We start from the raw sequence: 21,754 nt of genomic DNA on the forward strand, positions 1-21,754 counted from the left end.
CCTCTATCTAAATCTGTCAAGTTTGACTCAAATCCACGACTGAACGACTCCAACCAACCCGGAACTTTTAAGACAACTAATCATCCCTGAAAACTTATTGCAAGGAGTTTCCTCCTGGTTTTCCGAGCGGTTCAAATGTTTCTCTAAGAAAACTAATTACTGCGGACTGAGTTAGGTCCTTCTGAGGGGAAAGAAAGACAGTTGCAAATGTTTCTCGCTCCGACTGCGGCGGTTCCTGCAGGACAGTAACGTTAGCCCTCGACTTGTCTTTTCAAACCAGGTAGGACGCAGTCAGGAAAAAGCTCTGCAGCTGACTCTCACACTTCTTTCACAACCCTGTCCTGTATCTTTTCACAAAGCTTTGGCAATAGTCATATCAGTTTTGAATAAGTACTAATAGTTCAGGTGCTGTTTTTACCTTTTATTTGCATTCATGCGTTTACTTGTAACTAAGTTACAGTTAGCTTAAACATAGTTTGCTTAATTTATACAGAAGCACAGGACTTTACTGAACTAGCTTAAGTTACAGCGTTCAGCTGCACTTAAGTTACAATTATTTGTGTTAAACAGAACTATATAAAACAGAACTGTATTATTGTCATATTGTCTAATGTACATTTTATGTGTAATAAAGTAATATAAGTCAGAAAAGCCTAAAGTCAGCCTGTATTGCTCCAGTCTTTCTCTTATATTATTACTGTATTTGAGATATACTCCAAGGGCTTGTGTGTGTGTGTGTGTGTGTGTGTGTGTGTGTGTGTGTGTGTGTGTGTGTTGCACTGTCAGGTTAGGAATTTCAGGCAGCTGAGAGCTTCCCCCTTCACACACACACACACACACACACTTCCACAGAGGGGAGGGGGCCTGAGACAGTGGGTGGGTGTGGAGGCTAACAAAAGGTCTGGGTGTGCTGGTGGTTTTAAGCTTAATGAAGCAAAGTGCTCACAGGAGAAGAATACAGGTAGTGACAGCTGCTGAACATGGTGGATATTTTAATCTCTACAACTCTGTAAAGTCTGGGTTTTTAAATCAGTCCCCTCCCCTTTGTACTGTGTGGTTTGCAAATAGCTGTGAAAGAGGGTATTCTGTGGGAAACGATTTGTATCCTATACAACATGACAGCCATGCATTTATATGTAGAGATTTCCCTGTCCTGTAGCTGTCATAACTTCCCATTACTGTAATTCAATAACAATTTATTAACTGGAAGTTTATGTAACTGACACTATATCAATCGATAACCTTAATTAAAATGTATTAATCATTATAATAAGGGTTAGCTTATGTTAACTGGAACCATTGCATTGAGAATAGTGTACTAAAACTTTAACTTCACTTCTGCTTAAAAGGTATCATTGCGGGTTCCACTTAGGCAACTTACTTCAGGGGACATCACAAACAGGCACAGACAGGCACAGAAACTGACATACACGCTCACTTCAGTGGTTAAACTCTACAGAGACTGACATGAAAACCTTCACTCTCTCATCTGCTGTGTTAAGAAAGGGAAACTTCGAACATTTCAACATTTACTGATCAGCATGTTTTCTGTTGAGACTCATGAGCTGAGGCGTATACAACAAACTCAGGGCTATTGTGACAGTATTTAAAAGTCCAAATATATGTTTGAAGAGGGCTTTTTATCTAGTACACAGGGTTGCTGTGGCTGAGGACGCGTTACTACCGTCTGAGGAAAAGTCACTACTTTTAGAATACTCCAACTTGTTTCTAGGTACAAGGGAACATCTAACCAGTGAAATAATCTCAGAACAGGGTTTTGAATGTTTTAACATCTTATTTGTCATCTCATTTGGACTTCTTTCAGCAGGTCGTCATTCCAGCCAGTAATGTGATTAGATTTAGAATAGTATGTGATACTTTTGATGAGTCAGAATATAGATGACAACACTAACTAAGCTTGTTTTGTTTTGCTTCTTCTTGTTGCAATGAAGTGAGAATGTCAGTGCATCCTGAGCTCTATCCAGTGTTACATGAGACCTCAATTACGTACAGACAAGTCATGATGAATGTAGGCTTTGTCATCGACACGGGTTAACTCAGAGCGCTTAACTGAGTGTTTCTGAACTCTCTGTTCTGACTCATCTGACGTTGTTAATTGCCCTTCTGGACAAAAGTCTACTGAAAATGTTCTTTTTAACAATTGTAACATTGACTACATTCGTTACAATTGACTATCAGCCCTTAACCCTGTTGTATGATTTAATTCACTACTTAGTGTTGGCGCATTAGAGAGTGTGTCTGCTGTGGACACACTCAGTTTAGTCTTCAGTTCAGGAAACCCAAATGCATTTATATTATACAACTTTGATGATTATTGTATTCAGAATGTCTTACAATATGTGCAACAGCAGAAAATCAATAAAATATTGATTAAAATTAATTGTATTGTGATATGACACAAGAAATTAACTAGAATTTTGATCACGGTAATATTGTGAAATCCTAGTTACTGCCTTTTCTGTTCTTGAAGACAATTTTCTTAAACTAGACTTGACTTAAGTTGAGTAAATTCAAAAGTGAATGCCCTTTAATCATAGTTTCTCAAACATTTCAAGTCTGTTAACGTCATCTGAAAGCACCAATAGTCATGCACAAAAATATTACTGTAAAATCCCATTATTCAGTTACAAAACTTCATTTAAAATTTTTAAGTATTTCTCTATAACATTAAATATTTATGACTAAATGAACAAAAATCAAAGTTAAAGTTCAGGAAAACGGTGCTAAGAGTCTACAGCCATGCTAGTAGCTCTGTACAGCAGTATTTTGTGCTAAATGCTAACATCAGGATGCTAACATGCTCACAATGACATTTGATGATGTTTAGCAGGTATGTTTACCATGTTCCCCATCTCAGTTTAGTGCGTTAGCATGATAACATTTGTTAATTAGTAGTATTTTGCCATGAACCAAAGTATTATAAAATGTCAACATCATGGCGGCACTATAGGAAAAGTCATTGGGGTTCATTATCTGCAAACCATGAATGTCACATTTGTTGTGCCAGTCAAAACCAATAGTAGATTTTGAGATATTTCAGTTTGGAACAAAGTGGTGGACTGACCAATAGAATTTACTTAAATTTTGTGATACAATTGGGCTTCTCATACAGATCAGCCCGATCCTGTCATTCCCAATGGGTAGCCAAATACAACATCATAAGATGCAGCTGTTGTAGAAGTACCAATTTTAACAGTGTACATTTCACTATTAATACACACCTGTCAGGAATTGTTTTAACAAAACAAAAAGCTACCTCTCCTTTCTTTGTTTGTGGTGCAACCAAAGCAATAATTTGGGTTTCAGCTGATAGACTCAGGGACTCGGTTTCACATTCATCATTATACAGCTCAGACAGAGCTTCAAACCCACAGGCGGTCTTTGTTGTTGCAAAGACATGACATGCCATTACCCGGAGTTTGCCCTTGAATTTGCTGACTCATAAGCTGCCCTAGAACAACCCTATATTCCCCCAAATCTCTTTAAGATTAAGGCTGCAAACTCTTGATGTTATTTGTTGAAGTTTACCTTTGGCACCAGTACCAATGTAATGATTTCAGCACCCCAGGGTTTCCTTTCCGTCTAGTCCATGTAAATTATCCAAAAACAAACTTGATGTGATTGTGTTTACATATTCATGTAAAAATCAGCAGGACTCCAGCCTCTGTCGATCCTGCTGTTGAAAGATTGTCCTCCCCGTTTTCATTCTTGTTTTGAAGGTGCTCTTTATCAGGAAAGACGCTGCCTCAGGGCAAGTGAGGTGGGAAGACAGTAAAGGCGTGTGGTTGTTTTGACAGGAGTATTGCTTTGAAACCTGCCATAAACTGTGAGAGCTTTTCCTTTTTAGACTGGAGTGATGGTATGTGAACTATCCAAGAGATCGAGCAGAGGGTGGGGGTTATTAATCACACCGAACACAAGCAGGCACAAACTCGACCTCGTTTCTTTCTTCGTGAGCTCATGAATGTACAGAAGAATTTAACTGTATTATTTCCATGTGCTGAGAGTGAGGGAGAGACGGGGAAGGACAAGGAAGGGGGAAGGGTTGGAAGCACAACAACAGCTTCTTCTGTATCCTCTGGAAATGCTGTCTGAAGGCAGAGGAAGAAGTGTGTATGATGTGTGTGTGAGTTGGAAAGGGGAGAAGAAAGAGTGAACAATCCACAGTGCGTGTACAGACAGTATTTAGCTCTCTGAGCTTTACCCAATGTGCCATAAATACACACTGAAAGAGGAACACAGTGAGTGTTCTACAACTTCATATTGAAAATGATAGTTGCATTAACCACCAAGAGTCCGTTATGAGATGACTGGGCTCGTCAGTTCACCTTACAGAGAGACTGCTCTCAGGGTGGTTAGCTTTCACTTCATCACGTTTTAAAAATCGCAGAATTATTATTCAGTTTGACACAACAGCACAAATCTTGGAAATCTTGTAACTGAACAGAATGATTGTTCAGTTCTTCCAAGTCAAGACTAGGCCTACGTATTTGTAGATTTATGAAATGATATGACAATATTCTGTTTATCACCAGTTTAGAGCTCAGATTTTTAGCCCAGTCATGTGAAGTTCAGTCTTGGGATTTGTAGTCCCACCAGATACGAGCTCACTCTCATTTTGTTCGTAGTGCATATCTAAAGTTTTCACATACTTGTCTTTGTTGAAACAGGACAAAAAGGCTGTTTTATTTGGTTTGTTTAGGTTTTTTACACATCCTTCTAGTACACAATGAAGATTTCCCCCCTTTTTTATCAGGTTCTAGTAGGGCTGCACAATATGGTAAAAAAAAAATCATATTAGGATTATTTTGATATTTTGATATTATGATTGCGATATGATTCATGATTAGTGGGAATGATCATTTTTGCAGCACAATTTTCATTTTCATTGAAAAACTATTACTATAAATCAGATGATGTGACATTTGTTGGGGTCTGTTGTTTTCTTACATCTGAAGAACAAGATTTGTAGGCCAGGGCATCTCTGCAGCACTACAGTACTTCATTATAATGGCATTTTGTCACACATTTTATCTTTTTATCAAAAAATTGCAGCTTCTGCGATTTAGATATTGCTCTTGGCCATATTGCGATTTCGATAATATTGCGATTAATTGTGCAGCCCTAGGTTCCAGGTAGTAAAGGTCATAACATTTTGATTAAGGAATATACTGTATGTAATGTGATGAGACACTTTATTTTGACACTTTCATCTCTTTTATTATCAACAGCTAGTGAGTGGTGGAGTTAATAGGTGCCAACATGCCACAACAAAAGGACATAGTGAAGATAGCCATCCAGATGCCTGGGGCCTACCCCCAGCTCATACAACTGGACCAGGTAATGCACACACATAATTCTAAATATCCTCCGTTTTAAACTCCAAATGCCAGTAAAAGGTGGATGAATTTGGTCATTTGTTTCTCTGGTTGGTAATATTTGAAAATAATATCATCTTAGTATCATATATATCAAGTCTCTGGTGTCTGCCTGTTCTTAGACTTTGCTTTAGCTGGCTGCTGTATGCTCTGATAGTGAAGCACCATGGGAATTTCTTTCCCTTAGTTGCGTCTTTTCAGGCAGCACTTCCTCTCAGGCTGCTTCATTTGCTGATCTTGGTAAGACCGCAGCAACAACCATAAACCTAACTTGTAAGGGATGTTGAGATATTTGAGGTAAGTTGCTGTGAGTTTAATTGGTAGTGATACCAGGTCATGAATGTTAGCTCAGGATGGGCCACAATACACAAAAATGTTTTACCCATCCACAACAGAATACAACATGTTTTATGTATCTGTATCTTTAAACTATCTGGTTTGTTGAAGAAAATCAGTGTATTACTACACACCGGAGCCCTATTCACTGTCATGTCACTTAGAAACTTGAATGGCAGCATGATGTAGATATAGGTACTGTAGGTCTGAGAAGACAATCAAGCAGAGAATCATCAAGTGTTGTATTGTGTCATTGATTTATTTTTGTGTGTGGTAGTTATAGATAGTTAGTACATTTTTGTTTGTTGATCACTTGTGCTGTTGCTCAAGCTAATCATAACTGCTTTATTGGAGGAGCTTGATAGAGGTGGTTCACAATCTGGCTAAATTCAGGGCAAGAACCAAACTCAACCCTGTGAACCAATCAGATTAAAATGATGACCCTGGCTCCATGATTCTTTTTTCATTAATTTGGCTGGTTAAAGTTATTTTTTTGCAGATGGATTGTATTTCAGTTGAGCAGCCAGTGACATTTTTGGACAAACATGTTTAAATTGTAACATATCCAAACACATAGATATGCACTCAGACCTGAAAAAGTTCAGGTTTTATATTGGATAAAACTGAGACATTGACCAAATTCAATTGGTTTTGAGGACCTTTTATCTGAATGATTCTTCACTCTGAGATGTTTATTTGATTGGAACAACAATAGAGACAAAATGTGTCTGTGGTTAGAAGATCAACACCAATGTTACAACCACAGTGGTGAGATAATTGTTGTTACACTGCAAACCGAAAGATGAAGAAGGTAATATTGGTACTATAAAACTCTTGGGTGACTGTGTGGTGCATGTGCCTACAGAAGCTGGCTATCCCCACTATCCACCCAGTGTGGTTTGATATAGCTTCTGTTAGCTAGAGCAGCAAGAATGTCAAAATAATTCCGAATCGACTAGAGGCTGCTGCTGTAAAGAAACACAGACACAGAAACTAACATTTTTTTAATTTATCTTGCTCAACAAGACTGCACATGCTACCTACCTAGCTGGTTAACTAGCCAGATTGAGATTGCGAGCTTGCTTTATCAATATCAAAGTGAAGAGACGGCAGCAGCTAATGTTGGCTGGTTAGTTCAGAGTTAGACACACAACTCTGTGAAGATAAAAAAAAGACATGGAGTCTTTCTCTGTGGTTACTCTAGTCAACAGGAGATAGCTAACACTGCTAATACTTTGAATGCTTAGTAATAATCCAAGCTCACAAGCCGGCCTAGCTAGTTAGCTGTCTAGGTATGTAGCATAAGCAACCTTGTTAAGCTAAGGCTTAATTCATGAGTTGAGTTTTATTAATGTCAACTTCAATTATTTTACAAATTGTTGGTTAATTTATATTTTACACAATTTATTTATATATGTATTGATTTCATAATGTCTTTTTCATTTATATAATATTGAACACTTTGGGGTTCCATATCCACCCACTGTTTTTGTTTTTTCAGCTTTTACAAAATGTGATTGTGGGGAAGTTTTCCATGTGTTTCCCAGAAACTTTGGGGAAGTTGTACTTCTTTGTACAATCCCAGACAGCAAGGGTGTGTGTCTGTCACATATTGTACGTCACTTGAGAAGGTTTGAACTGGGAGAATTGATTTAACAGGTACTTACTAGACTGCCTGGTCATTCAACAGCTGGAAAATGCAGTTCAACTGAAACTTGAATGAACACAGATCCCAGTTTCACACACTTTTTCAAGCCCTGATGCCTTAACTAATATTTTCATGACTTTTTGTTGTAATAATCCTAAGAGCATTCAGCATTCAGGAGTGTTGATTTGGAAATTAATGTCCATTCTAATCTCTACACAAAATATTTTTATTTTAGATCACAATCCTGTCAGCCTCAAAAACTTCTCATTGGCCAAGCCGCCTCCACTAAACACATCTGATTGGTTGACCTTCTTGGCTGCCACTAATAACAGAGCATCCACTGGGTCTACCACAGAACCCGAAGACATTTTGATTGGTTGACCGCAGGGCTGACCACTAATAGCAGGATAGCTGAGAGTCGAGACATGGAAGTAGTCTGATTTGTATTTACGTACAAAGAGGGATCTGGGCACTGAGGTTAACATTGTTCAGAAAGCGTTGGGGAGCTCTTGGATTTCCTCTTCTCAGCAAACAAGGTTTGCAGCCAGCGAGAATAGCTGTGGTACCGTGATCCAATAACAGCATGTCATTACTGAAGTGTGTGTTCAGCTCCCTGACAGAGAAATGCTTTGATAGTAGAGTCTGCTAAGTGCTGTTGTTATGACCCACATGTATGCAGCAGGTGTGTGTTTTTTATCTTGTGTGAATGTATTTGCATTTGTATGTATCTGACTACATGCTCTTTTGTTGTGTCTCTCTGCAGAAAAAGCCGCTGTCTGCTGTAATAAAGGAGGTGTGTGATGGGTAAGTTGATAATCGATTTGCTCTCTCTATGCTGTCTCTGTAGTAATGTTTGACATCATTATCATCCAACTGTATGTATTACCGTGATACCGTGTGTGTGTGTGTGTGTGTGTGTGTGTGTGTGTGTGTGTGTGTGTGTGTGTGTGTGTAGCTGGAATCTCCCCGGTCCTGACAACTACGCTCTGCAGTATGCTGATGGAGTGCAGACATACATCACTGAATCGGTGAGTCACACCTATGTACAAATCAATACAAATTTTTATCTGCGTTCTGGTAAATGTCTGAGCACATCTTGAAGACATTGAGCAACAGACCTGAGTCAGCCCTTCAGCTGTTTCTATGTTTAAGAAGAGAAATGTTGTAAGGTGTAAAAGCACAGTAATGAATCAGTGAATCACACCTTTGTCAGCACTTTGTGACCTCTGTCTGCTTTTGTTAGAATTTAGTATATGTGTGCTGCTTAGAGTGTGAAACACATAGCAGGCTTTTCCTTTTAGCACTCTTACAGTTGGTACAAGGATGCTAACTTTCAGACATGGAAATCCTTGAAAGTTTGTGAATTTGAGGGGGGAAATCAAGGCCTTGAAAGTTTTCGAAAATAGACATGGGTCATTGAAAGTGCTTAAATTTATATATTTTGTGCAAGAATAGAAAGTTCTTTTGATATTTTTTGTACTTAAAGTAATATCACTGTAGCACAGCAGCACAATTGAAAAGTGTTCACACATTCAAGCCTCTCTCTCTTTTTCATAGTTGTCTGTGAAATTCTGTAAAGCCGGCTAGTTCTCATAAAAATTCTCAGTGTTGTAACCGTAATTAACCTTGATCCGTGTCTCAAACTATGCCGTGTTGGGTCCTTGAATTTGAGGGAATTGGGCATGGAAAGTCTTTGAAGAGTCCTTGAATTTGATGTTTATGAAGGTGTGGGAACCATTAATCTAATTTCAGAAATATACCTGTAAACGCCCATGTGAAGAGACCCTATTCAAGTAAAGGGTAGGGAATCGGCGATCCTATCTCTCCTGATACCAGTCCGATACCTCAGCTCAGGCTATCTGCCGACACCAAGTACGATTCGATATCAGTACCTATTCCCAAATTTTATCAGATTGGTATCGGCACCGATTCACATGCATGAAGTTCAAATTAGCGACTTTGCTTTGTGAAACTTGAGACTTGAATGCCAGCATAACACATTGGGCTCTGTCTTTGTCAAATTGGACAAAAGTGCAAATGTAAGCACAAACTTAGACAGCAAAACACACCACAACCTTTGCAATTTTGGTGACAAGAAGTGCAAGCTCAACAACAAAGATGTGAATTATATTGAATCAGTTTTTAATGCATCCACTGGTCACATACATGTACTTACTCGTACATGTATACATACACTCTCACACTCATACACTTTTGCACCTATATGTACAATGTGCACATGCAATACAAACATGTACATGCATACAGTATTCACATGCACACACTCTGTTTTGTTTGTTCTGTTGTTTTTATCCTTAATCTGTTTTATCCAACTGTTTTTGTGTTTTACCCTAAATTTAAAAGCCTAACCAGGGACGGGGGGGGGGTGAAAATAGCTAAAAGCCATATATACCTTACATCTGTTGCATTTCTTTTTCCTGTAAGTTGTTCTTGGCGAGGAGGTGCAGAGTTTCTTATCTTTCTGCAGCTTACACACAAAACAAATTTACCCTAAACATTTCTTTTAGATTCTAACATGGAGTCAACCATTAAATATTTGTCATCAAACCCTGCTGTCTTTCTTTTTTACTGAGAGTGAGTGTCAGTTAGCTATATATGTGTGTGTGTGTGTGTGTGTGTGTGTATATATATATGTGTGTGTCTCGAACTTATTTGTATCCATGTGTGTTTTACTTCCTCTGCCTTGTGGTCACTGTATATGTCTTTGTGTTTTTATTTTGTCAACAGTTTTTAAATAATTTTCCTCTGCATGCATGTGTGTGTCTCTTTGTTTGTGTGTTGTAGAATCGTCTGGACATTAAGAACGGCTGCATTCTACGTCTGACCAAGGCACCGGTGAGTCTGCATCAACCAGGCTCTCAGCCACGCTACTCTTTCACCTCCCTCTTCTCACATTCCTCCAGCCCTCTGTCTCTGGCTTGCCACTCCTTCATTTACAGTCTGCATGCAGCAAATTTACAGAATCCGCTGCATGCAAATACAATAGAATACGTCAGCACTCATCTGTCACTGCCAATTCAAGTAGCTGAGTTTCAAAGAAGAGCAACAATATAATATGAACCACTAGAAACGGAGAACATTGTTGAGTATGGGGTGTGTGAGCATATGTGTTTCTTTGTGTGTGTTTCGTTGACGTTGGTGAACGCAGGGCCGCTGTGCAGAAGACTTGTACAAGGGCATCCAGAGCTCGGACGCGGGTGTGCGCTGCGATTCACTGAAGGAACTTGCGAGCGTTTCCACAGACGTGACCTTTGCTCAGGAGTTCATCAGCCGAGACGGACACCTCTTATTGGTCAAGATAGTAGAGGACTCTAATGAGTTAGTACTCCTTGTGTCTGTGCTTGCACGTTTTCCTTGTCTGGGGTGGAATGCTGTTCCTCAGATAGATATCTCTGGTGCTGAGGGTTGAAGTGGTTCCTGCACATGTAGCAGGATATCCTGCTGAGCTAAACCTGTATAGAAAAATCAAGGAGTGAACCTGCTGAATATATTTAGGGCCACAAATATTAGACTATATTCTGCAGAAAGAAGTGTTTCCACCTAATTGTTCCTGACTTTCTCTTCCAATTTCGGTTAAAGCCTACTGACAAACTTCACTGTAGCATAGGGGGCAGCACAGTAAGCTGACAGTGAGCTGACTCTGCTCTGTCACATGATGGAAATGTTTTGGAGTGCATTAGTTTAAATATTTACCCTTTAAAACAGTAACTGAATTACTGAAAGGGCTCCACACAAGTCAGCCTGTATGCTATTTGTCTGTGTATGTGTGTGTAAATGCATAATACTTAAATATTTCTTTCTATGTGTGTCTGTGTCATTCAGGAGTAATGTGATCATGTCCCACACACTGACAGGCTTCATGGAACTGATGGATCATGGGATAGTTTCATGGGAGAACCTCTCGTCTGTCTTCATCAAGAAGGTGTTGTATCTGCCGCTCTCTGTCTGTTTTTCACCGACTGTAGCTGCACTGCCTCTTACTATTCCCACCTACTTTGTCCTTTCAGATTGCCAGCTTAGTCAACGCCAAGCCGACCGATGCATCAATACAGCAGGTGTCCTTGGACATCCTGGAGAGCATGGTGCTGAGCAGCCACAGCCTCTTCTTGCAGGTGAAACAGGAAGTCACTATGGAGAGGCTCATCGCTCACCTCCAGGTGTAAGTAACAGATGGTAGATCAATAGACTCTTAGAACACTTGCTTGATATATGAATACATTTTTCTTCAAATGTGATATGTGTAGCACCTTTTCAAAGTAATTGCATTCTTTTTTTAGACTGGAATAATTAGACTGTCACTTAGAAGATTGGCAGCCCCTGTCAACTTCTACATTGCATTTTACGTTGATCGAATATCTGCTGTGTTGCTTTATTGCACAAAGAGGGCGCTGTTCTTAGAGAAAACCGCTTTAAGAGGTTGGATAGTGGAAGAAATAAAAGACAGATGGGAAAATAACTTACAGAATGTTCCGTAAAGTGAAAGAGAAAGCAAACAGAGTGACACCTCTGTGGGGCAGTAGGGTGGAGTGGTGATAAATGGCAGCATTGTCTCTGTAACAGGAAGTTTTTAAATATGTAAAACACTAGTGCTGACAATACTACTGTCTCTGCCATTTATCACACCAAGATGTCACAGTTAGACGGAATGTATTGATGTGAAAACATCTTTAATCTCAACCTGTTGTCCTTCCTAAACACACCTTTTGGAACAGTGGAACATCAACACTTGTGTGTCTGTCTCACACTTGTTTTCTCCTCTCTGACCTCTTTCAGGACGAACCAGCAGATCCAGACCAAAGCCATGGCCCTCCTTATGGCACTACTACAAACAGCCGGGGACTCAGACAGACAGGTGCTGCTGCAGTCTGTTTCTTACTTTCTAACGCACTTCCTCTTCTTCTAGCTATTCAAGCTCCCAGTCATGCAGAATTTAGTTTGTTTCAGGGCCTTCCTGAATGTCTGTTATTTCCAGACAGTGGTGCCTGCAGCTGTAAATCAGTATGTACTATGTATACTTTAACATAGCTGATGTTTTTCATTTTCAGTCATCTTAACTCTTTACTCTGGTGCATTCATGCACTGATGGGAAGCTTTTGTATCCCAGGCTGACAGTGGCATGCATGTGACTTGGGGCGAAGGGTGGTTATTTGCACCAGCAGGCCATTACTGTACATGTCAGAATCCTGCTTGCACCTCTTCTTACACACAGCTGGAAATGACCCATCTAGCTCATTCTGTCTGGTCATCTCTTTTTTTTTTTTTTGCAGACAGTCAAGTCTTTCTCTCCTTCTGTTCTGTTCCTGCTCCTCTCTCATTGTACAGAAACAGTTCCTTCATTCAGCCCTCCGTCTCCTTTCTCTCAGCCTGTCTTTGTTACTTACACACACATGCGCATACCTTCTCATTTTTACAGTAGGTCAACAAACCCACCCTTCTTATCAGCATATTAGTCCTGAACCAAACGAGGTTGGGTTAGAGAGGCATGTACCAGCAAGTGATGATTTTGTCACAGAGGTCTAAGTCCTATACACTAACCCTCGTCCTGCCCACTAATCAGTTACTGACACTATATCGCCACCCCATGTTAGAAACATGTCATTGCACCCCAGTAACACATTTCACTTATGCTCACTTTGTTCTCTTGTTCCTTGTCTTCTCTTTTCCAGGATATGTTTGCGTTCCTGAATAAGAAGAATCTCCGTCAGTACATTTATAAAGTAAATGATTATTTACATTTAAATTTCACATCGTTTTCTGTATCACGGTGATAATATGATGAAAGAAAACCTCATTGTTGTGCAGAGGAATGTAAATAAACCAACACTCTGGCCTATTAAAGAGAATTATGCATTTGTTGCAGAACATCATCCATAGTTCTGGTTCAGTCCAGGACGAGATGGCCCACTACCTCTATGTCCTACAGTCAGTTACCTTGAATCACCTGGAGCCTCGCATGAGGACGCCTCTGGACTGTTACAACCAGGTAAGCTCTAACATGCTGAGTCAAACTCAGAGCGAAAACATCTGCTGATGCTGAACATCCTTCTGACTTGCTGTCACACACACACACACACACACACACACACACACACACATCATCATCATTTTTAAGAGTTCACTCATTAGATAATTAGATTTCTTAACCCTGCACACATACCCTTTTTAGGAGAATTACCCAGTGATCACACATATTGATCTGCAACAAAACCTAATCAGCTGTTCCTTGGCCCAAAGCCAGTTTGTTTATTTTTCAGGGCAAATCTCTTAAGTTATATATTTGTCTATATAAGTTATAGACAAATGTATAACATTCTTAGTGAAAATGATCAGATACACCAGATGAAGAATATGTAAAAGTATTACATTATTAAAATACCAATGCTTATTTTATTATTACCCTAATCAATTGTCTGTTAGGTTCAACAAAATAACAGTTTGAAATATTGCTAACACTCAAAGATGTCCACTGAACATCCATCTCCGTAGTAAACATCCAGCTTTCATCTGCCTCTTCCCCGTGTCACTCCAGGAGCAGAGAGAAATCCTTCATGGTTTGCGGCAGGCAGCGTTTGAGACAGAAAGCGAGAACAGTCTGAGCCACGAGAGACGACGTTCGCTCTGTGCCAAAGAGTTCAAGAAGTTAGGCTTCTCTGTAAGTGACTGCTGTCAGAAGTTATTCCTTAATGTTTCTGTTCACTATCATCATTATTATCAATACTGATAATATTGCTGTGCTTAATATTATCTTTGATCATTTCCTTTCAGAACAACAGTAACCCTGGTCAGGACTTGGTGCGAACGCCTCCTGGTCTTCTAGCTTTGGACACCATGTTTTATTTTGCCGCACGCTATCCTGACGCCTACAGCAGGGTGAGCGTGATTTGGCTGCTGTTAATTCGACAATTTGAAGAGTTCTCCATTTAAAATTATATTTATGGCACAATAAAACGTTTCTCAAAAAGTGTATTGACTTTGGCAATGTCATAGCTAGCATCATGTCAACGTCCTTTGGCAGTAAGTCATTAAACTGAGCTGTCCCTTATTTGAAATCCCTCCATTAAAGATACATTTAATGGAGGATACATTGTAGTTATATATATTGTAGCTCATACTTGTTTCAGTTGTCTATTACATGATAAGAAGTACAAATGTTAAGTAACTTGTAAAATTGCATATTGTCATGTTCTTTTTGTCTGTGTAAGCTCTATGACAGAGGCTTCACTTTATGACCAACTAAAATTTAATTTGCAATGTTTACAATACAGTGTTGAATTGTTTCCCTCTCCCAGTTTGTCCTGGAGAACAGCAGTAGGGAAGACAAACATGAGTGTCCATTTGCCAGGAGCAGCATCCAGCTCACACTCATCCTGTGTGAAATCCTTCGTATCGGAGAGCCCCGTAAGTTGACCTCCAACCTATTAGTGCCATAACTTGTTCTGTAACCTCTGGTCAAACCGATTCTAAAACTAATAATCTCGCATTGTTTTGCTATTGTCCTCCATCTTCTCCATCCCTTCCTCTGTTAACAGCCTCAGAGACAAGATCTGATTATCACCCCATCTTCTTCAGTCAGGATCGACTGATGGAGGAGCTTTTCTGTGTCTGCATTCAGCTGGTTAACAAGACCTGGAAGGAGATGAGAGCCACACAGGAGGACTTTGACAAGGTACAATAGCATAGCATAGCATGGCGTGGTTGTCTTCATATGCCTAGCAAGAACAATTGTGCTATGCAGGAGGATATTGACCAGGCAGGCTAGCTTCAAACTCATCCCGCTTTCTTTTATCTTTAAAGGAATAGTTCAACATTTTAGAAAATACGTTCATTTGGTTTCTTACTGAGAGTTTGATGAAAAGATCGATACCACTCTCATGTCTGTATGGTAAATATGCAGCTTGGGCCAGCAGCAAGTTTACTTAGCTTAGCAGTGCTAAGTCTGTGACCTTTAAACACAGCCAGGCTAGCCGTTCCCCCCTGTTTCTAGTCTTTCTGCTAAGCTAAGCTAACAGCTACATCCTAGTTGTACTAGCAGTGTCCTGATATCTGTCTTAATATCCACTCTGGGAAATTTAACAAAGAGTCAGCAGGAGGAATACTGTGTTAAAAGGCAGATGACTCAATTTGTCTGTAATGCAAGCTGTGCTTTCTAAACATAATTTAGGTCAACGTAGTCCACTGACGTACAATGAAATAAAAATGGTCTTTGCCCAAAGATATTGTAAGAAAACTCTGAGGCTGAAGGACCAAGTTGAATTCCTTGTATGCACAATTTTTCATGGTCAACAAGCCAGTTGTGATTTTCTTTTTTCTTGTGCCAGAATGACCGTTGAATCAAGGTCTTCCCACAGAGATGGGAAAAGTGATTGCTTTGCTAGGGCACATTTTTATGCTTTACAGTCTCCACAGTCGCTACACCAACAAATAACTATTGAATGGCTGGTCTAGCATGGCTCAATGGCACGCTGTCTGTTGATGTGTGTGTGAAAAGATGACACAGGGTATTTCAGATCCAATCCCACCATGGCCAGAAAAGGCCTGTTTACTGCAAATCTTGCAAACAAATCATGTGACATAGCAACGCTGTGCTTCCCATGGAGTACTTGGGACTCATTTGTGGTACTCTGCCATACTGTTGGACAGGCCCAACCACACTTCACATTATTTACTTCCATAAATAATGAGCCACTCACTGTTTCACTTCTTAAATGCATGATGTTTGTCTGTCAGGGACTCAGCAACAAAGCAGTGGTTACCTCATTCTGTGGTTAAATTCTTAATTATCTTACAACACAGCATAATGAATCGTGTATAAAACTGAGCCTGAGCAGCTCTGAGTGAAATTACATCTTACATGCATCTTTGCAGGCGTTAAATAATTTAACAAGATAGATTAAGCCCACCCTGAGTCATGTTAATGAACTGTGAAGGTCTTCATACAAATTAAAATTTAACGAAAGGGGAAGCTCCTCCAGACACAGAGTTTAGCTTAAATGAGAGCCTTTTAAAAAGAGTTTTTATGGTGGATTTGTGTATGTTTGTACTTCTGTGACTTCGTGTAGGTTCATTCTTATGCTAACCATTCCCGACCTGCCCCCACAGATAGAGTTGACCCTGCATTTAGGAACACACAGTGACCTTACAACCACAATGTAGTAGTTGCACTACGGTAATAGGTTGAGCCAAGCCTTCAGCAGTGGGGTCTTGTCTGGGAGAAATATTAAGAATCCAGCCGTCCTGAAAAGCTTTTGTCCTAAGCTGCATTTCAACATCACACACAACCGTCCGTCATCAACAAAGTGCTCTCCTGATAGTCATAAAACTCAGCGACCTTTTGACCTTTCAGGAGCGGGCCAGTGCCAGCAGACCGGCCTTTTGTTTTTGCCCATGGCCCCCTACCCAGGGTGCTCTGGGGCAAGGACAAAGGGGCATTAGGTGGACAAAGAGAAGCGTGGTGGGCGGCAGAAACAGGGGGAGAAGGAAATGAGGAAAACAAAGCGCCCAGGGCATGAGCAGTAATTACACAACAACAGAGGGAATGTAAAACCTCTGGAAACAATATGAGAGGGAGAGAATGAGAGGGTTGGACTGGAGGCAGCAGAGAGGAAGAGAAACCAAAGAAAAAGAGAGGGGGTGATGGCATATGTGATATCACAAATTCCAGTTTTGTTACTCAGGGAATTAATTGGAAGTATTTTGTATTTGTGTGTGTGAGTGAGACTGCTCCATAAACACACACACACACACACACACACACACACACTCCCTCCATCCAGTCACATGAATGTATTTGCGTAGCTCTATATACCCCCTGTGATAACGGTCATCCTCCACACACACATAGACACACACATTTAGCATGCATGCACATGCTGCAGGGTTTTAGGGAACAGAGACAGCTGCCAGTCATCCCTCCTATTGGCCAGTTCAGCTAAATGACAGAGGGCCTGTCATTTAGCTGACCCCCCATGTGTGTGAGAGTATCAGGGTGTCTGTTTACAAAACACCCACAGCCCTGCACCTCTCCTATCATGTAGGTAATCTCTGTCTCTCTCTCACTCACTTTCACCACTTGTCATCCCTGTCACTTTTCTCTGATTGTTGACGACGGGTGGAATTCAAAGTTGGGATTGAAATATTTGTCAAAATATTCCACCCTGAAGGAAAAAAGATGGAGGTAAGGTTGTTTTTAGCATTTATTTCTTGGTTGGAATGTGCGTTAAGTAGTTTGTTGTTCATTAGTTATTGGTTATTGGGCAGTCAAAATCAAAATGTTCCAGGCGTAAACAAAAAGTAAATTTTTCATCCATACTCCAATGCTAAATTGTTAAAAAGGTGAAACTTAGCGACAGAAAAAATTTATAACACAAGAGTTAAGATGACATAACAGTGTGAAGTGGCTGTCTGAGGCTTGTGTCATGTGAAAGTTGCTGGACAGTGAGGTTATTTTGGCTCAGGGGGCTTGAGCAGGGAGTGTGTGAAACTCTAGTCGCTTGTTTTGTATCCCTTCATGTTCACACAATCTGGAACGACAGTCTGGATTTCACCGTCTGCACTTCCGCTGCTGCCAGACGGATAGACTCGGCCGTTCTCTGTGGCCGTAAACAGTTTGGTCACATTAAAAAGCCTTGTCGGATGGTAACAAGCATTATCAGATTGTCATGGGATTGTGATTTCTGATTTTCGTTTTGATTTAATGTATGTGAATTGCTTGTTAGCAGTTATTGGTATAATAGCCCATAACCGTGTGGAGAGGAGTCTGACAGAGCTGCAGTGAATGAGTCAAATTTAGTCACTGATTGTCCACAATCAGTCAAACTGGGTGTGAACAGGAATGATCTAGGTCAGCAGAGTGTGTGTCAGAGAAGCGAGAGAAGGACATTTAGTGCTGGAGTTGCCTTGGTCTCGTATCACTATAGATTTTGATATAGATTTTCCACTATTTACAAATGAGGCACGTATACTAAAGGGAACTATAGATCTTACACATATGCAAGCGCACTGTTTGACCAACTGCCCTGAGCTCTTGTTTCAGTGTAACCCGAGGTCACCCCCTGTCCTACTGTGTGAGCTTCAGTTTAACAAGTCATGCAGAATACACACACACAGACTCACACACAAAATGACACGGGTATAGCAAATGCTGAGTCAGTGCTACAGCAGTTCAATCTGAAGGGACTTGGGGTTAACGCCCAATTATAAGGATGAACCCCATAACTGTTCAGTAAAATAACCTCCCAGTTTGTCCATCATTGATTGTACTAATTCAGCATGGTTGGTATGAGGGTGTTGGGTGGATGTTGCAGATTGTTGGGTTGATAAAGAGCACACTGATCAATGACTAGCCCTGGTGTGGGTCAGAGAGGAGGAGAGGTAGGTATCGGCTTATGTGATTGGACAGTGTGAACCAGCTCTTTAACTTTAAGCTGATAATAGAAGTTGGCGGGAAAATATATGACTGGATCGGAGGCAAGGGGTGTGGCTTAGAAGGAGTAATGAATGAAAGAGTGGAGGGAAGGAGGTGCAGTACTCTTCCTGACTGAACAGCCGGCAAGGTGCACTTATTATCTATCAATCCATAGACTACGTCCCTAGTAGAATAAACAGAAGAAACTTCTTCATGTGGGTGTTAAAGGTCAGAGGTAATAGGGGCTTTTATATTGTCAACCAAAATCACACTTATATAAAATACTAAAAGGTATACCAGGTATTTCCTGTATTTCTGTCATTTTGTTGGTGGGAGCTAAATTCTTCCTTTCTTGGTCACAACTTGCTGTACGCTCTTTTTAGTGTGAACAAATCAAAGTAAACAGGCTCCTGATTGGCTGCCTGTAACATGGCTCTACACATAGCAGAAGTTCACCTGAAGTTCTGCAAATTTGAGCATGGAAGTTCATTCTCAGCCATGGGAACAGCATGTGTGATGAAATTAATTTGAACCTTTTAACCACATCTCATAGTCTGTGTCTTTCTCTGCTACACAGATACATGTAACTTGTGTAACACAAGAGCCACCCACAAAAAAAAAGACAAGTCAATAAAATAGAAAATAAAATGATGGCCCTCCATTCTCTTATCGTCTGAATTTATACATTGTTCCTTTATGCTGTTGATACTGACAATGTGTACAAGTCATAAGTGGAGGACCATTCCTCAGAGGGATTATCTTACCACTTAACCTCATACAGAAGCTCTCTTTTTGGAGGCCACTTCAACCCGAAGGCATCTCCAAAACAAGGGAAAGTGTTAATGGGGGAGAGCTGCATGGGACACAGCCCAAATATGGATACAAGTCAACAAAACTGAACTAAACATTGCTGTCAAACACCTGTCCTTATCGCTCATCCCTCCCAGCTAACACAGGAGGCAGCACACAGTTATCCAGCCTACATGAAACTGTACAGTAGGTGACCTCTCCATGTCTCCACCCCCAGGTAATGCAGGTGGTGAGGGAGCAGATCACCAGGACGTTGTCCAGTAAGCCGACCTCCCTGGAGCTCTTCAAGAACAAAGTTAATGCTCTCAACTACAGCGAGATCCTCAAACTGCGGCAGACAGAGCGGCTGCACCAAGAAGAGACTCTTGCTCCACCCGTACTGTGAGTAGCAGGATGTTTACAGATTGTTTCATCTCCAAGTCATAGTCTCATACTGAGTCTTAAACATCACAGTGTCTAAATGAAGCATGACAAAGAAAATCAGATCACTTAAAAGAATGATCTTCAGACAAGAAAACACTTTTGAAACTAATTGTTTTGCTGTGGAAACAATTAAAGTTATGTTCAGAGGAAATACCAGCTGTACTGAGTTAGAATGGATATTTCTGCAGTGCAGAACTGATCAGTCTTTGTATATTTTGATTGCACTGGCCTTGTGATGCACACAGGGTTTGGTTATTTATGTGGATGCTTTTGGTCATTACAGTTTCTTGCAGCAGCTATTTCTGGCTCCATGATCCTAGAGAAAAATGACAATTAACGGGTTGAGATTTTTGTCATTTAAGTTGTTTTTTAAAATGTAGAAAAAGTAAAGCGACATGGTGTCTGTAGCGAAACCTGATCAGCTGCTCTATTGCCGGCTCCAGATGGTTTCCACCCCTATGGAACCAGCTGGCAGGTCAGCAGCCATACTGTTGTTTATTATCCTACTGTTTGTAGGAGCATTTAGTTGAGTGTGTGTGTGTGTGTGCGTTTTTCTTTCCAGTGAGCTCAAAGAGCGCCTGAAGCCAGAGCTGCTTGAGTTGATCCGCCAGCAGAGACTAAACAGGCTGTGTCAAGGAACAATGTTCAGGAAGATTAGCAGCCGACGTAGACAGGGTGAGAAAGCACACACACACACACACACACACACACCCATTGTTCGGCTAACCTCAGTCTGTTTTTCTCAGATAAACTGTGGTACTGCCGCCTGTCACCCAATCACAAAATGCTTCACTACGGTGATGTGGAGGAAGACATGGACAATCCACCAATTGAAACACTGCAAGAGAAGAGTGAGTTGAAGCTGGGCTGGGGCTTGGCAAATGTATTGATTTACAACTTTTCTGTTTTTAGATTAATGAAAAAAAAAATTGATTGTGACAATGATTTGGAGCCCTGATTTATTTATTTGAATTAAATTAACTTGATCTTCTCTGTTCATTACTCATTTTCTCTCTCTTGTCCTCCTCTTCCAGTTCCTGTAGCAGATATCAAAGGCTTGCTGACGGGAAAAGACTGTCCTCACATGAAGGAGAACAAAGGCAAACAGAACAAGGTCAGCAGTGCTCCTTGTCTTTTCAGATTATGCTCATGTTCACCTCCCACAGGTTGACGTAACAAATGACACATCTCACTGTGTTTGTGTAGGAGGTGCTGGACCTGGCATTTAGCATCACGTATGATGTAGAAGAGTACAGCCTGAACTTCATTGCCCCTTCCAGAACCGATGTGAGTCTTGCTCCCAGTTTAACTATGTCGCCGAATCTCCAAAGCATTTTCCTCTTCATCACAGTTTATCCTTTTCTGCGTGCATTATAATGTACAGTAAGAATATCAACAGTATACCTATTGGCTTCCTCTCTCTGTCAGTTCTGCCTGTGGACAGATGGACTGAGCGTTCTCCTGGGTCGGGAGATGAGTAGTGAATCCATGCGCAGCGAGCTGGAGATCCTCCTCTCTATGGAGATTAAGCTCCGCCTCCTGGACCTTGAGAACGTTCCCATCCCCGACAGTGCGCCGGTCGTCCCCAAACCACCGAGCAACTACAACTTCTGCTACGACTTCAGCCAGACTGAGCAGTAGAGTGTGGGCATTCACTGGAGTGCAACTAGGACGTGCGAATGTGTAAATATATACTGTATGTGTGTATGTCTA

General features: G+C 40.7%; 1 protein-coding gene across 3 annotated transcripts in view; it reads left to right on the forward strand.

Moving 5' to 3' along the window:
- Nucleotides 1–21,754, forward strand: part of elmo3 (engulfment and cell motility 3) — a 22,977-nt gene continuing 1,223 nt past the window's right edge. Inside the window, exons 1-21 of one of the 3 annotated variants that reach the window (XM_044193085.1) lie at nt 1–280; nt 5,253–5,361; nt 8,147–8,187; nt 8,339–8,411; nt 10,189–10,239; nt 10,553–10,722; nt 11,227–11,326; nt 11,412–11,563; nt 12,178–12,256; nt 13,071–13,121; nt 13,265–13,387; nt 13,934–14,056; nt 14,170–14,274; nt 14,694–14,802; nt 14,934–15,070; nt 19,836–19,999; nt 20,604–20,716; nt 20,788–20,892; nt 21,076–21,155; nt 21,248–21,328; nt 21,470–21,754. The exon at nt 21,470–21,754 is cut by the window's right edge and continues 1,223 nt beyond it. In XM_044193085.1, coding sequence (XP_044049020.1) covers nt 5,284–5,361; nt 8,147–8,187; nt 8,339–8,411; nt 10,189–10,239; nt 10,553–10,722; nt 11,227–11,326; nt 11,412–11,563; nt 12,178–12,256; nt 13,071–13,121; nt 13,265–13,387; nt 13,934–14,056; nt 14,170–14,274; nt 14,694–14,802; nt 14,934–15,070; nt 19,836–19,999; nt 20,604–20,716; nt 20,788–20,892; nt 21,076–21,155; nt 21,248–21,328; nt 21,470–21,682 — 2,148 coding nt within the window. In that variant the 5' untranslated portion in view covers nt 1–280; nt 5,253–5,283 and the 3' untranslated portion in view covers nt 21,683–21,754. Of the gene's footprint in view, nt 281–5,252; nt 5,362–8,146; nt 8,188–8,338; nt 8,412–10,188; nt 10,240–10,552; nt 10,723–11,226; nt 11,327–11,411; nt 11,564–12,177; nt 12,257–13,070; nt 13,122–13,264; nt 13,388–13,933; nt 14,057–14,169; nt 14,275–14,693; nt 14,803–14,933; nt 15,071–17,418; nt 17,579–19,835; nt 20,000–20,603; nt 20,717–20,787; nt 20,893–21,075; nt 21,156–21,247; nt 21,329–21,469 lie in introns of those variants that run through there. The other 2 variants (XM_044193086.1, XM_044193087.1) reach the window with 2 other exon arrangements.

This window comes from Siniperca chuatsi, linkage group LG4 (genome assembly GCF_020085105.1).
Source record: "Siniperca chuatsi isolate FFG_IHB_CAS linkage group LG4, ASM2008510v1, whole genome shotgun sequence".
Taxonomy (NCBI): Eukaryota; Metazoa; Chordata; class Actinopteri; order Centrarchiformes; family Sinipercidae; genus Siniperca; species Siniperca chuatsi.